The sequence below is a fragment of the Rhinolophus ferrumequinum genome, chromosome 6 (genome assembly GCF_004115265.2).
Source record: "Rhinolophus ferrumequinum isolate MPI-CBG mRhiFer1 chromosome 6, mRhiFer1_v1.p, whole genome shotgun sequence".
Taxonomy (NCBI): domain Eukaryota; kingdom Metazoa; phylum Chordata; class Mammalia; order Chiroptera; family Rhinolophidae; genus Rhinolophus; species Rhinolophus ferrumequinum.
Genome location: NC_046289.1, coordinates 56,231,545 through 56,247,372, shown reverse-complemented (window position 1 = coordinate 56,247,372; position 15,828 = coordinate 56,231,545). Strand labels below are relative to the sequence as shown.

Genomic DNA, 15,828 nt, shown 5'->3' with positions numbered 1-15,828 from the left:
AAGGAAAGTACAGTCATACCACCTGTGTAAGTTGCACCTGTTTCATCAATTATAGATCAATCCTGTTACATCATAAGTGAGGGGTCCAGAGAAAAAATCTAATGCAAAGAATTCTACAAACTTAAAAAGACTGAAAACCCTAAAACTTCTATTAAAATATTTGGCTCTGAACTTATTTAAAAAATAACCCACAAGCTAGAAGAGCCTTACTAAATCTAAATTACAGATATTCTCTATTATCCCTTTTTAAATACTGTTTTTTTCTATCACAGAAGGAAATTAAATTGGTCAGGCATGACTTTTTTTCCACTGTCCCACTGTGGTGGTAACCCAACATGCTGTGTTCTTTTTGATGATTAGACACTGAGATTCTGATTTGCTCTAAAAATTTCCCAAGATCCAAGGTAAGATACTGATTATAATTTGTAAAGTCATCTTTCAAATACCCAAAATCATAAGAACAGAAAGTAAAGGAGTAAATGTATTTAGAGGGTGGAGGACCCGAACACCATTACACTAGCCCATCGCCCACTCTACTCGTACACTGCATGTGACAGTTACAGGCAACTACCAGCGACCAAAGCTGAGGAGACAATCATAAACAAGAGCCTCCTTCTCGACTGTGAGCCCAGAGACACACTACTTCATAAACTCTCTGTATGACTTATACCCTGAGCCAGAAAGGAGGAGGCCAGGCTCCCTGACCGTAAAGTCTGACCAACAGGTCTGAAAATTAAGTTCGCGAACTTGTTGCAACGATGTTGCTAACCTTTTTTGATATCAAAGGGATTATTCATTATGAATTTGTACCAACTGGACAAACAGTTAACCAAGTTTACTATTTGGAAGTGTTAAAAAGGCTGTGCAAAAAAGTTAGACAACCTGAACTTTTCACCAACAATTCATGGCTCTTGTATCATGACAATGTACCAGCTCACAGGGCACTGTCTGTGAGGGAGTTTTTAGGCAGGAAACAAATAATTGTGTTTGAACACCCCTCCTACTCACCTGATCTAGCCCCCAATGACTTCTTTCTTTACCTGAAGATAAAGGAAATATTGAAAGAAAGATATTTGGGTTACATTCAGGACATCAAGGGTAATACAACGACAACTCTGATGGCCATTCAAGAAAAAGAGTTCCAAAGTTGCTTTGAAGGGTGGAGTAGGCTCTGGCATCAGTGCATAGCTTCCCAAAGGGAGTAGTTTGAAGTGACCGTAGTGATATTCAGCAATGAGGGATGCAGCACTTTTTCTAGGATGAATTCGCGAACTTAATTGTCCTACCTCGTACAAGTGGAGGGGAATTGTACAACAGACTCCAAACCTGTAACTTCACCACAAGCACTTTATGTTTCTGGTCCATTTTCTCATTTATCCCTTGGAAATCTCTAAAGAAGCTGATATAATGCTCATTTGAGGTCTGAACACTTAGTACCTAATTTAAGAACCTCATTTTATAGATGAAAAACCTAAACGAGTTTGATTTAGCCAAGGTCATGTAAGTCATTGGTCTCTGACCTCCCATTTCTGAAAAGGCATCATTCAAGACTATACCCGAGTTTCTGAGTAGCTGCTGGGAGTCTTCTCACTATAGGTAGAATGGCTAATTAACAATCTGTTCGAGAACATAAGAAAAAACTTCTATAACCTCATATACACCTACAGGCTGACACCAAACACAACCCCACAAACTGAAAGATATCAATTTAAATAAACAAGAAGCCACTCTCCAAGAACAGGCCAATTTGCTTGGAAAACAAATCCATTCTAAATTCTTGCTTCTGTCTTCCCCTTTACTCTCAACAAATGCTGTTAATAGGTGTGAGTTGTTATACCTACACGGTGTGATCAAAAATTATGGTGAAAGTTTAAATTTTTTAAAAATTTATTACAGTAAAAGACACATTGCCATTAATCACCCTCAAAATACTCCCCCTCGCTTCAAACACACCTATCCCCTCATTCTTGCCACTTTCTGAAGCAGTTCTGGAAGTCCTCTTTCATGAGTATCTTTAGTTGCACTGTAGTGGCTGCCTTGATGTCCTGAATCAATTCAAAACATTTACCTTTCACAGTCATTTTGACTTTGGGGAAGAGCCAGAAGTCACATGGTGCCAGATCCAGTGAATAAGGGGGATGAGGACACACCATAATGTTTCTGACAGAAATTGCTGTACCAGAAGCAACGTGTGACACAGAGCCTTTCCGTTGTGATCACAAAATACAGTGAATGCTGCTGCCGAGTGCCATGCAACGGAAAGGCAGGGATCTTCTATGTGGGAGGCGGCATGTGGAACCTTAGTAACAATGTCTGACATGTTTCAACTTGTTCGGTGCTGTCAGTCAGGTGTGAGCTACATTTGAGACAAGGTGTGTTTTAAAGCATGTCATAAATCATCCTCCATCATGACAACGCTCCACGCCACACATTGCTTTTGGTACAGCAATTTCTGTCAAATAAAAACATTATGGTGTGTCCTCATCCACTGTATCTGGCACTGTGCAACTTCCGGCTCTTCCCCAAAATCAAAATGATTCAGGACGTCGAGGCAGCCACAACAGCGCAACTAAAGACACTCACGAAAGAGGACTTCCAGAACTGCTTCAGAAAGTGGCAAGAATGAGGAGATAGGTATGTTTGAAGCGAGGGGGAGTATTTTGAGGGTGATTAATGGCAATGTGTCTTTTACCGTAAGAAATTTTTTATTTAAATATTCACCATATTGTTTCATCACACCTCATATAGATAACCAGCCTGTAAAGAAGCATTTTTCTGTTCAACTCCCCAGTTCCCCTGGCCAAAGGTGATCTATTATTCCTTTTGAATTCTCATCAGAATTTAAGTGCCTAAAAATACCACACAGCTGGCCAGCTATGATTAAGTACAGAACTTTACTATTAGATAAAGGTTAATACAATTTTTTAATAAATTCCCTGAAATCAGAACTATGTTTTTATGTTTTAATCTCCATGGAGTCTCACACACCTAAGTGTTCAAAAAGACACTTGCTAAATGTATAAACAGGCTGATCATTTTCAACGTTTGGTGTTGCCACTCCATAGGACTAGAATGTTATACTACAGTTGAATTAAAATATATCTAAATGCCAGAAAAAGAGGTCATATAAGCATTATCTTCTAACTTTTAAATTAATGTTTTTTTCATTCGTTACTAACCTGGTGACTTAAAAAAAAAACAACAACAACAACAAAAGTCAAGAAATGTCAGAATACAGCTACGTTTTCCTAAAAAGCTATGGGTGTTGTTTGCAAATTATATTTTTCAGCACTCTAAGAGTGTTTTGCTATTTAATAAGGAAACTTGTGTTTTTAAAAAACCACTTTTGTGAAGGAATTTATCCTTTATATCACACCATTCCTTGGCTTTTGTTGTTCTTGCCATCCAGAAAGGTCTAATACCACTCTGTCTTTTCAAATGTCAATCTGTGAAATCTTTTATCTTCCCAACTACACGTGATCTCTTTTATTTGCATTACATTATAATTACGTATATCCTTCTTAATCTTTGCCAGTATATTATAAGCTCCCTGAGAATGGAAATGACTAACTAATTTTTGTAAACTTTGATCAATGTATTTAATTCACATCAGATTGGAATGACATCAACTGCTCTTATCTGCCTGAAAACACAGTTTGCATGCCTTAATGCCAAATGGTGAAAATTTTTAAATTATATTAATAATCATCATGTACCATCATTTTAATTAATATTTTAATTCTTACACAAAAAAAGAAAAAATAACTAAGGACTATTTTTCAGGAAAGTAATAAACAATATCAGTAAGGAAAAATTTACACTATCTATTGCATTAAGCCTTCAAACATCCACCTATCTATAAGAGTGTAGTTGGAAATGTCTCAATGGCAAAATAAAGCACAAGAAAGCAATTACATGGTAGAAGATCATCTCCTTGGACTATCTGGGACCTGACTTTTGCAGGATAACAGTATTTCCAGAACTTAGGTATTACAATGAAAAGAAAAGAATGTTTCAAAAGGTGATACATACAACTATATTTATAAAATCACAATTGTTTTTTAAAAACTGCTAATTGCCAAAACACAAGTGAAAACCATCAACTAGTGAAAATGTAGCACTAGAAGGACACACATCACTAAGACAATCCATTACAAACTGCACCACCATGTCAACATAGCACAGAAGGACCATACTGACATAACCTAGCAGTCATTCACAGTCCAGCAAATCACACCACCCACCAGGCTCAGCGCTATATATATAACACGCTGTTTTTCAACTGCAACGTCATGAACATTTCAAAATCCTTTTGGAACAATTCCCTTTCAAAAACTTTGTTTATAGAATCCTAAATAAATGATCTACCCTATTTTGAAAAGGTCCTCAGGTTATTATTGGCTAAGAACCACTAGCTAGCTGCAAGACAGTCTTTCCTTGTACAATGGCCATGTCTAGGCCTTCCACAAACATACACATCCTTCAGAGCAAGAACTCTGATAGGAAAGAAACACTACAGAAAAAACTCACCGGTGAGAAGTCACAAGACCGCCATTCCAGTCCTGGCTGGTCCCCTTTTTTAGTCCTCTGACCCAGAACTCAAGTTTTTTCATCTGACTGCTATACAAACTAAATAGCATGTTCTCTGTAAAAGAGCTACACTTTTTAAAATTTTTTTATTTTACTATACTAACATAGGCATTTAAATAATTGTTAGTTAATTCTAGAGTACTTAAAAACAACTTGTCATCATTTCATCATTTCTTTTAAAGCAAATCTGTTCTTCATAGAGCCCAAAAGGTCATTTCTAGTTCAAGGCAAAATTATAACGGGATCAGTGTATTCAAAACTAAATATTAAAATGAGACAGAGTGCAGCATAGGTTTGTAATGCCAAGGGCATTACAAGTAATCAGTGTCATAGGTAAGCATCCTAAACCAGGTAAATTCTGAGTGCTATTTGGGAAACTGAAAAGGATTCTCTTGTTGCAACATAAAAATGTAGGCTAGAGTAAGATTAATTATGTCTACAGCAAAGTATATATAATCAAATATGAAGTCAAAGATGGCAGAAGAATATCTGACAAGTTTAAATTTCCTAACATAGCTATTAGGAACAACTACATATTATTGAGTCCAGAATTTGGTGAAATGGTATTGGAAGAATATGATCCCAGCAGCTGTGTGAAGGATGAGCTGAAGTGATCAGATCAGTGTCAGGAAAACCAGTTTGGAAACTGTCATATTAAATACAAATAAGGTTGTATAAGGTAGTAAGTGAGGACATGAAAAGGGATAAATCTGATAGACACTGCAGAGAGTCAGCTAGACTTGGTGACAGGTTGAATTGGGGAGGTGGAAAAAGATATGAAAATGATTCCAAGGACCTCGTCAAGAGTGGCCTACAGCATAACCACACCTGCGCAGCACTCACAATTCTCACACTGGCTTTTCCAGACTGCATCTAAATCTGTTTAGTGTTATATACCAGCCCCGCAGTGAGACTTTAGATGAAAACAGTTCCACTTTAGGTGAAAATAGAAAAATACCACAATAGTGTGGAAATACCCCATAACCCAAAGTTCCAGATTTGTTTCTTCATGGAGGAAGCCTGTGCTAACACTGAGGAACTTCTTCCCCACTTACACAATTAGCAGAGAGGGAAATTTCTTCTATGCCCCAAATATCCTCTACACACTTGAAGTCCAAGCTCAACTATATAGATCTTTTAGGTCACATGTACACAAAACACAGATAACACTATATTGATAGAAAAAGGTGTAACAATACAAGTCAGGCAAATTATATTTTTTAAGGGTTCGTTCTAAACTGGAACAAAGCCAAGCTAATTACATTTAAAAACTAAAATGGCCAAAAAGCAATCGTACAGAATTATTTTTAATGTATCACACTGGCAAATTCTGTTCCAGAATGCATTGTGCTTCATGATTCTGCAGTTTTGCTGGATATTTCTGCAGCTTTAAAAACATGTTGTTGGAAAGCAGACATCAGATCAGTGTTTCCCTATCTAAAAAGCACACCATTATGCTATTTCCAATTTTATCAAGCAAAATGGTTATCAATACAATGTGTAGTTAATTGAGGTCTCATTGCCTACAGTTCCTTCTAATGAGGACCATGTATAAATTTAATACAAAAAAAGGAACTCGTGTTAATCCATGGGAGTGTATCTATGGGTAAAAGAAGCTCCAGGGCTTGGTTTGAATTAGCTTATACTAACATCCCATTCTCAAAAAGGACTGATCCATCCACGCTCGTTGAGAAACATGTATATTTCATCTAGATTTTAAGGAGGTTCTAACATGTTATTGCTTACATACTTTACTCGCACAAACAAGAAAAAGGCATAAAATTTTCACATTGCCTTAGCTTAAAAAACCCAGCCTACCTTGCAAACGGATTAAAATATCACCGAAGGTTACCATACAGTGATCTCGTGATAAATAAGAGCTCCTCAGGCCACTGTCACGCAAACCCTTCCATTCTAAATTTTTCAGGGTCAGAGAACGAATTTTTCTACTTTCTGGTGGGAATTAAAATTCTGCTTATCAGGAGATAGAGGGCTGGGTCGGGTTTAAAGCCGCAGGCTCCGGCGTCTCCTCGCTGCCCTATACACTGTAAGCAGGGCGAGCCCAGCGCATCGGTATCGCCTCCATGCCCCGAGTCATGACCAAGTCTCTGCCTCCACGCCAAGAGCAGGTGCGAAACGGACACTCTGGGATTTCAGCGGTTGCAACCATCTTCCTCCACGGCAGACCAGGGGCCGCCCTAGGAGAGGAACCTTCTAGTCTAGCACCCTGGGAGCCCGTTTGCTGAGGGCGGACAGTGCGGTGAATTTCTAATCCTTTCCCCTGACGGGTAATTTCCTATACCAGCCGCAGGACTCGGACTCGCAGTCGCACGCCCCCTCCGCCCTTAACTGGGCTGCAGAGGGGGAGAGCGAGTGGGGCCCACCAGTACCTCGCAGCCCCCGGGGGAGGCGTGGGCACAGGACAACGGGTCTCGGCCCCCGCGTCCGGAACCCGGTCCCTCCCCCTCGGGGTCGCGGACGCCGCTCACCGTGAAGGGGACATCCCCGACGCTGCCCACGGAGTAGCAGTTGTCTCCAGGGTTGACAGCACCAGTGAGGACCTGATGCAGATGCATGTCCGAAGCCCAGACTGGCCAGAAGAAAGCAAGAGAGGCTCCAGGAGCCTCACGCCCGGCCCTCCTCCGGCCGCAAGAGCACTCCCTCTCCGCCTCCCTCAGGACCCACTGCGCGGCGCCTCTGGCTTATCGCCTGGCCCCACTTTTGCCTTCCACCCGCCTCTTCCCAGCCATAGGAGATCCTCAACCGCCGCCGCCCAGATCGCCGCTCGGCGGCGGAAATGCCCGGATGCTCCCACTGCTTGCTGCACCGGCGCACAAATGCGGGAGGAAGGCAAAGGGTGCGTGTGAGGCGGGGGAGCGCTGGGGCGAACGCGCAAGCCGGGCGCGTGCTAGAAGGGACGCTCCGCCCGGGGGAGATGGGCGGCGCGCACGCCCACCCGGCGGGGCGTGATGGTCGAGTGGGAGGGTAAAACCCTCCTCCAGCCGCAAAGCTCTTAGCTCAGTCCTTCTCCCCGCCCCACGTTTGCGCGTGCGCGCGCAGTGGTTTCCAGGGCAATTGCGCGCAGCGTGCGGACCCTTGGCCCGGGACTGCGCGCGCAGACGTGCGGGAGTTCCCTCGGAGCCTCCGGGCTGCGGCCGCAGGGGGCGGGAGCGTGGGCGGGGAAAGGGCGTGGCTCCAAGCCACGCAGCTGTCCAATTCTGGGGAAACACCGCGAGTCTGTTTTTGCAGGATGTGTAATCCACCCCCAAATACACTGCATAATGGTCGGTGCATTTGAGCTCTAAAGAACACCCGTCATCGGGAAATTCCACCTAGGGAAATCTGAAATCCCTTAGGGCTTTTTTTAAAGTACGGTACGTAAGATATTTTATTTTACATAAACAATAAAGGCATCTTGATACCTGAAGACGCACTCCTCTGACAGCAAATTATTTTGCTCCCATCTTTTGTCACAGTCGTTCTAGACAGCGAAAGGGCCCCCTAGAGATGGGTATCTCTTCTATACATTTTTTTTTCTTGCTTAATGTTTTGGATTCGCAGGATCGCCTGATTTTTCCAGACTGCTAAACTTTGAGTGGTTGATACAGGGATCAGATCCCTGCTCCAGGTCAATTCATCACAAATTTTGAGTTTATACTGTGTATGAGTCACTGGGGCAAGGAAATAGAAGGGATACCAAGGCACAACTATCTACAAAACCAGGCAGACGCCAAGTGTTAATGATTAAGACACAAAAGTCTATGCACCACAAAAAAGGAAGAATACTTTTGACTACGGGGATGGGATAAAGTGTTATGGAGATGCTGACATAAACAATCCGTGAATTTTGGCAGGCTGAGATGGACAACAAACGCTGCATTCAAATAGAGAAAATAGCTTGTGCTAAGGATTAGAGGATGTGTTAGAGGAACAAAGATTAGATTGATGTTTAAGGTAGATATATAGGATGGGGAAAGGAAATGATAACGTAGTTAAAGAGATAAAAGGTATCCAAGAGGTAGCTCGTGGCCTGTCTGAAGATGGAGAGTCTTATATACTCCACTAAAGCTTAGATTTCATTCTGCATGGTGTGTGTGTGGTGGGGTGGGATGTGGGGGTCCATCAAATGTTTATACAGTCAAAACTGCTTTAGGAATATGACTTCGTGAAGGATAATTTAGAATGGTGAGGAAGATGGCAAAGGACTGGCTGAAATTGGTAATCTGTTCAGTAGAAAGGAGGAGCCAAAGATAATCCCAATGACCTAAGGCATTTTCCTTTTTATTTAGTGGCATAACTGTTCCCCCAGTCAATCAGACTAGAAACCACAGAGCCACTTTTGGCTCCTTTCTCTCTTTCTGGCCCACATCTAAAGGTTTCTTTCTGAAGTCCCTAATTCATGTTCCTCATCATCCCCACTGCCATTTACCTTCATTTCAGACTTCATCGTTTCTCATTGAATTATCACAATACTGTAGTCTCCTAACTTGTTTGACTGCCTTTCATCTCTGCGCTCTAATCCATCCACTACACTGCAGCCAGACAAACCTTATAAAGGAAAAATTTCTCTGCTTAAATCTCCACTCCCAACAGGTTAAAGTCTAAACTCCTTAGCTTTGCTCACAAACTTGTTCATTCCGGTTTCTGCCTGATCTTCCCTCACAACTACTATGCTCCAGCCCCACTGAGCTATTTGCTGTTTCCAGAGTGTGCTCTGTTCTTTTATGCTTCCTTGTTTTGGTTCATGCACTTTGCTCTGTCTGGAATGCCCTCCCTCCCCGTCTTGACCTGACAAACCACAAATTAGTTTAAAAGTCACCTGTTCAGTAAATCCTTCCTTGTCTACCCCCAAACACCTTGAAGCTTCCTCCTCTGGAAACACACATATCACATAGCAGTGTAAGTATTGGTTTGTTGGTCTGTTTCTTCTAGGGTTTTAGATATTTCAAACCAGGATCAGTATCTTATGTTCCTGTTTCCCCATGTGCCTAAATCATAGTACTTTATTTGCTGAAATGCAGGATTTGAATGTGAATAAGAGCAATCAATTTTGCAAGAATTTATGGGTTAATAATTAATTTCATTATACATGTATTTATTTGTGTTTGTGAAAGTATTTAAATGATTTTACAGTGGTTTTGTGGAGGGAAGTATTATATGCTCATGTTAATATAGTATATACTATGCACAATATATTGGGTTCAAGGAAATCACAGGTTCTATGTATTTAATTATATACTGTAATTAAGTATATACTGCTAACCATGAATCAAGGTACTAAGCCACATAGCTAAAAGAAATATTAATATATAGTGAAAATACAACAGACAACAAAACACACACACAAATGAGTAAATGAAACCCCATTCTATGCATTAAGTACCATGAAGGCAAATACTGGTACTAGCATCTTGGTACTAGCAACTAAAAACCAAGCCACAATATGAAATAAATTTGATAGAATTCATATATATATATATATATATATATATATAGAGAGAGAGAGAGAGAGAGAGAACATATCAGTTAAAAATGGTATAAAGCAAGCAATAAATTTAAATAAATTCCTTTACAAGACGGTTTAATACATGTAGACAAACATTTCAGTAAAAACTGAAACAAAACATACAGCAAAATAATAAATTTGAAGAAATTCCAACATCATGCTCATACTTAGAATAAAGGGAAATATTTTACTAAGTATTAACACACATTGAATAACAGGAAAAATTGAATATGTGTGATAGAAGCTAGTATTTTAGTGGATAGTAGCTGCATAACAAGAAATGAACACTGTTTCTGTGTCATAAAGATTTTCATCTTCACCCTCAAATATTAAAGAAATATTTTCCAAACCTGAAAACTATGGCTACTACTGGATTCTAGAGGAATCTCTTAATCTTCAACCTTCACTGCATTAAAAACTCAGTTAAAACCATCATCAAACAAAAAATTGTACTCAGATTGTCAAGAACATTAATTCCACATTATTTAAACCATTGCACAATTGGCCCTTGTTTTACAGCATTCCATGAAGTTTTGACCTATTCACACAGTTATGAAATTGTAAGCCTCTTCCTTCTTTTGGTATCAACTCAAAAAATCTGAAGCCTGCATATACCTGTTCTTCTCATCCTTTATGAATCCTTTAAATGACTTCTTGATAACAAAGTCTTAAGGCTGCAACTGGCTAGTTCAGTCTTCTGGAATTATAGGCCAGCTTTTTGATGTCTAATCAGATCAACCAAAATTCATTCCAGACTAGTATCGCAAGTTCCTTAGTAGTCCACCCAACTAGGACAGCTGGACCACACTTTAACTGTCCACAATTTAATTTCTTCCTTGTTCAGCCAACCTTTTGCATGGACCTGAAAATAAAGTGAAGATTCTTCTAATCTGGAAATGGTATCTTTTTTTTTTTATTCGAAAAAGCATCAGTTTTGTGTCATTAGCAAAACATGCCAATACAACTGTAACGTATAATTTCTCATGTTCACAAGTTTTAATAGTAACACATATTGTACCTTTGGGGTTGTGTTTAATGGAAGAGGGACTTAGTTTCCCAGCAGTAATGATATACCCATGTGTACTAGTAATCTATTATATTATTGGTTAACAAATTATCTCAAACCTTAGTGGCTAAAATCAACAATAAATATTTATCAACTCACAGTTTTTGTGCATCAAGAATTCAGTAGTAGCTTAGCTGTGAGGTTCTAATTCAGAGTCTGTCTTGAGGTTGCAGTCAAAATGCCAGCTAGAAATCAGACAAAAAAAGAAATAAAAGGCATCTAAGTTGGAAAGGAGGAATTAAAACTGTCATTATTTACAGATAACATGATAGTATGTAGAGAGAATCCCAACGATTCCACCAAAAAAGATTTTAGAACTGATAAATTCAGTAAAGTAGCAGAATACAAAGTTAATATTCAGAAATCAGTTGCATTTTTATACACCAATAATGAACTATCGGAAAGAGAAATTAAGAAAACAATCCCATTTATAATTACATTTAAAAAAATAAGACACCTAGGAATAAATTAAACCAAGGAGGTAAAAGACCTGTACTCAGAAAATTGTAAGTCATTGAAAAAGATACAAATAAATGAAAGCACATATCATGCTCATGATAGAAAGAATTTACATAGTTAAAATGTCCATACTACCCAGAGCAATCTATAGATTCAATGCAATCCCTATCAAAATACAATGGCATTTTTCACAGAACTAGAACAAATAATCCTAAACTTTATATGGAGCCATAAAAGACTGAATAGCCATGGCAATCTTCAGAAAGAACAAAGTTGGAGGTATCACACTACCTGATATCAAACTACACTACAAGGCCATAGTAATCAAAACAGCATAGTATTGGCATAAAACAGACACATAAATCAATGAAACAGAATAGAGAGCCCAGAAATAAATCCACACCTAAGTGGTCATTTAATCTATGACAAAGGAGTCAAGAATATACAAGTCTACACAATAAATGGTGCTGGAAAAACTGGACAGATACGTGCAAAAAAATGAAACTGGACCACCTTCTTACTCCATATATAAGAATAAACTCAAAATGGATTAAAGATCTAAATGTAAGATATGAAATCACAAAAGTTCTAGAAGAAAACATAGGCAGTAAACTCTATAACATTGCCCTTAGCATATTTCTTCTGACATTTCTTCTTGTGCAAAGGAAACAAAAATAAATAAATAAACAAATGAGACTATATCAAGCTAAAAAGTTTTTGCACAGCAAACTATCAACAAAATGAAAAGACATCCTACAGAATGGGAGAAGATATTCGCTAATGATACATCTAATAAGGGCTTAAAGTCCAAAATTCATAAAGAACTCAACACCAAGAAAACAAACAATCAAATTTAAAAATGGGCAGAGGACCTGAATAGACATTTCTCCAAAGAGGACATACAGATGACCAATAGACATATGAAAAGATGCTCAACATCACTAATCGTCAGACAAATGCAAATTAAAACCACAATGAGATACCAACTCACACCTGTCAGAATGGCTATTATCAATAAATGAAAAAAAACAAGTATTGGTGAGGATGTGGAGAAAAAGGGAACCCTTGTGCACTATTGGTGGCACTGCAAATTGGTGCGGCCACTATAGAAAACAGTTCGAAGATTCCTCAAAAAATTAAAAATAGGACTACCTATGACCCAGCAATTCCACTTCTGGGTATTTATTCAAAAAAATCTAAAACACTAATTTGAAATGATATGTGCACCCTTATGTTCAGTGCAGTGCTATTTATAATAGCCAAGATATGGAAGCAACCTGAATGCCCTTCAATAGATGATTGGATAAAGAAAATGTGATACATATATACAATGGGATATTATTCAGCCATAAAAAAAAAAATAAAATCTTACCATTTGCAACAACATGGATGGAACTAGAGAGTATTATGCTGTGAAATAAGTCAGACAGAGACAAATACCATACGATCTCACTTATATGTGGAATCTAAGGAAGCATACACACACACAAAAAAAAACAGAAACAGTCTCATAGATACAGAGAACAAACTGATGGTTACCATATGGGAGGGGTTTGGAGGACTGGGTGAAAAATGTGAAGGGATTAAGTATAAATTGGTAGTTACAAAATAGTCACAAGGATATAAGGCACCACACATATACCTTATAGTTATATGTGAATATAGTTAATAATACTGTAATAACTTTGTATAGTGCCAGGTGAGTGCTAGACTTACCAGGGGCTCACTTCATAAATTATATAAATGTACACTACACTGTATACCTGAAACTAATATTAGGTTGGTGCAAAACCAACCTAATATAAAATATATTGAATGTCAACTGTAAATGAAAAAATATGTATACTTTTTTAAATGTCATCTAGATACTAAATAAAAGAAACAAAAGACCACATATCGTGTGATTTGATTTAGATTAAGGTTTCTGAAAAGGCAAATCTATAGACATAGAAAATAGATTAGTGGTTGCCTGGGGTTGATGGTGGAATGGGAAGTAACTGCTAATGGGCATAGGGTTTCTTTGGACAAAATGAAGATATTCTAAAATTAGATTGTGGTCACTGCTGTGCAACTCTGTAAATTTACCAGAAACATTGAATTGTACTTAGTGAATTTTAAGTAAACTAAAACCTCAATAAAGCTATCTAAAAAAGAAGTGGCAGCCAGGGCTACAGTCATCTTAAGGCTTGACTGAGACTAAAAGACCTGCTTCCAAGATGGCACACTCTCATGGCTGGTAAGTTAGTCCTGGTGGTTGGATGGAGGCATCCATTCCTCCTATGTGGTCCTTTCCATAGAGCTGCATGAGTATCCTCAAGACATAACAGCTGGCTTCCCCGAGAGCAAGTGATCCAAGAGAGAGACCAAGGAGAAAACCGCAATGTATTTTATAATCCAGCCTCAGATGTCACAAACCATCACTTCCACCATATTTTATTGGATACACAGACGAGCCATGATCTAGTGTGGGAGAATATTTCCCAAGAGAGTGAATACCAGGAAATGAAAATACCAGGAAATGGGGACCATCATGGAGGCTGACTAGCACACCAGAGAACTCAAGGATTTTATCTTCAAGCATGAAGGAGCATGATTTGGGTCATTCTTATTCTTACCTACAGAAGTAACTGGAATTTATTTTCATAAGTCCAGAGTGCCATATTGCTGGTCTTTTATATATCTGTTGTTATCAGTTCTTTATTGGTAAACTAAATGTTTTAAATAATGACTTTCCCAAGTGAATCCATTTCTTTGTTTGAGGTGTCTAATAACCATGTTTTTAAACATTTCCTCTAGTTGTGGAGACCTTACAGTTTTCTTACGGATGGTTAACAATTTAAGCTGCTATTTTCTTCAGTTGATAGCAATGAAAGACCTGACTCCCTTTTACCAGTTCATTTTGCAAAGTCTATTACACTAAGCCTGAAATTGATGTAATAGCAATGCCTTCATTGCTTTTGAGTCGTAAGCTATAGTGGTAACGTATTTTAATCTAAAATATCAAGAAAATGACCCTATTTCCTTTACCTATCGCTATGTAACAAACCACTCTGAAATTTAGTGGCTAAAAATAACAATGTTCTGTGGATTGGGTGGGAAGTTCCGCTATTGGTTTCACGTGGGCTCACTCATGCAGCTGCATTCATGTGGAGTGGTCACCAGGGGTAGAAGGTCCAAGATGGCCTCATGGCTGGCAGTTGATGCTAGCTGGAGTGCTTTGGTTCCCTGCCACGTGGCCTCTTATTCTCCATAGCCTAGACTGACTTTCATAGCAGTATTAGACTCAGTCTTGAAGGTTATACACAGGGTCACTTCTACCACATGACTTGGTCAAAACAAGTCACAGGATCAGAAAAGATTCAAAGCCTAGGGAAATAAATTCCATCTTTTGATGGGAGGAACAGAAAAGTCACATTGCAAGGAGATATAAGAGGAATTATTATAGCCATCTTTGCAAATAGTCTTTATCACAGACCCAAATGCTACCTCTGATCATTTCTATTGTCTCTGATTTATTATTTTTGCTTTGTTTTAATTAAGAGTGCCAGTTATAGGATGAAAAGTTTGTATATTTTCTATGATATCTTTCTCCTCTAGAGGCAATATCAAATTACCGTCTTCTTGGTGACTACACCTCAGAATCTTAGCTGTTCAATTCACCCCTTAAACATTTGGCTTTTTGTCTCTAATATGGAATTATTGAACACAGGGAAATTTTTAAACGCTTTGGGCAGGGACAAGGATGAATCTTCATGAATCTTATAAGCAGGTGAATAAGGTAAGTTTTGATCTAGTCAGATTCTTTTGTTGCTGGAATCTGAGAAGACTGATCATCTTAGAGGAATTGTAGCAAATGGTTCATATTTTTGCAGGCACTATTGATGATTGTGCTGTGAAAAGTAAGATGCTCTACAAATATAACTGATTTCCTTAAATATCAATGTTTAGTAGTTTCATAAATCCATTTAAGTGAGAGCTTAAATGGGGAGCAATTATTATTTAAATAATTATTACATAGAGTAGACCGGACATAAAATGAAATGACCCTTGCTTATCCTTCCAACTTCATCTTTTGATATTCCTGACCTCTAAATATATATTGCAACCACTCTGAAGAGCTAGTAATTTCTTTGATCTTTCAAGTCTTTGGAAACTCACTACTTCCCCTATCTAGAAACTCCCTCACCACCATCATACCACCACCATC

General features: G+C 38.7%; 1 protein-coding gene and 1 long non-coding RNA gene across 11 annotated transcripts in view; both read right to left on the bottom strand.

The window, feature by feature from the left end:
• DMXL2 (Dmx like 2) overlaps positions 1-7,392 on the bottom strand; it is a 124,748-nt gene extending 117,356 nt beyond the window's left edge. For 8 of the 10 annotated variants that reach the window (XM_033107092.1, XM_033107093.1, XM_033107094.1 and 5 more), the window contains exon 1: positions 7,080-7,392. In XM_033107092.1, the coding sequence (XP_032962983.1) occupies positions 7,080-7,166 (87 nt within the window). In that variant the 5' untranslated portion in view covers positions 7,167-7,392. The remainder of the gene's footprint in view (positions 1-7,079) is intronic. The other 2 variants (XM_033107095.1, XM_033107099.1) reach the window with 2 other exon arrangements.
• A 3,031-nt stretch (positions 7,393-10,423) lies between these two features.
• On the bottom strand, positions 10,424-13,038 carry LOC117022892 (uncharacterized). Its single transcript, XR_004423139.1, has 3 exons — positions 12,994-13,038; positions 11,262-11,347; positions 10,424-10,958 (listed from the first exon to the last, which is right to left on the bottom strand). It is a non-coding gene; the product is annotated as an uncharacterized LOC117022892 (long non-coding RNA).
• Between the last annotated feature and the right edge of the window lie 2,790 nt (positions 13,039-15,828).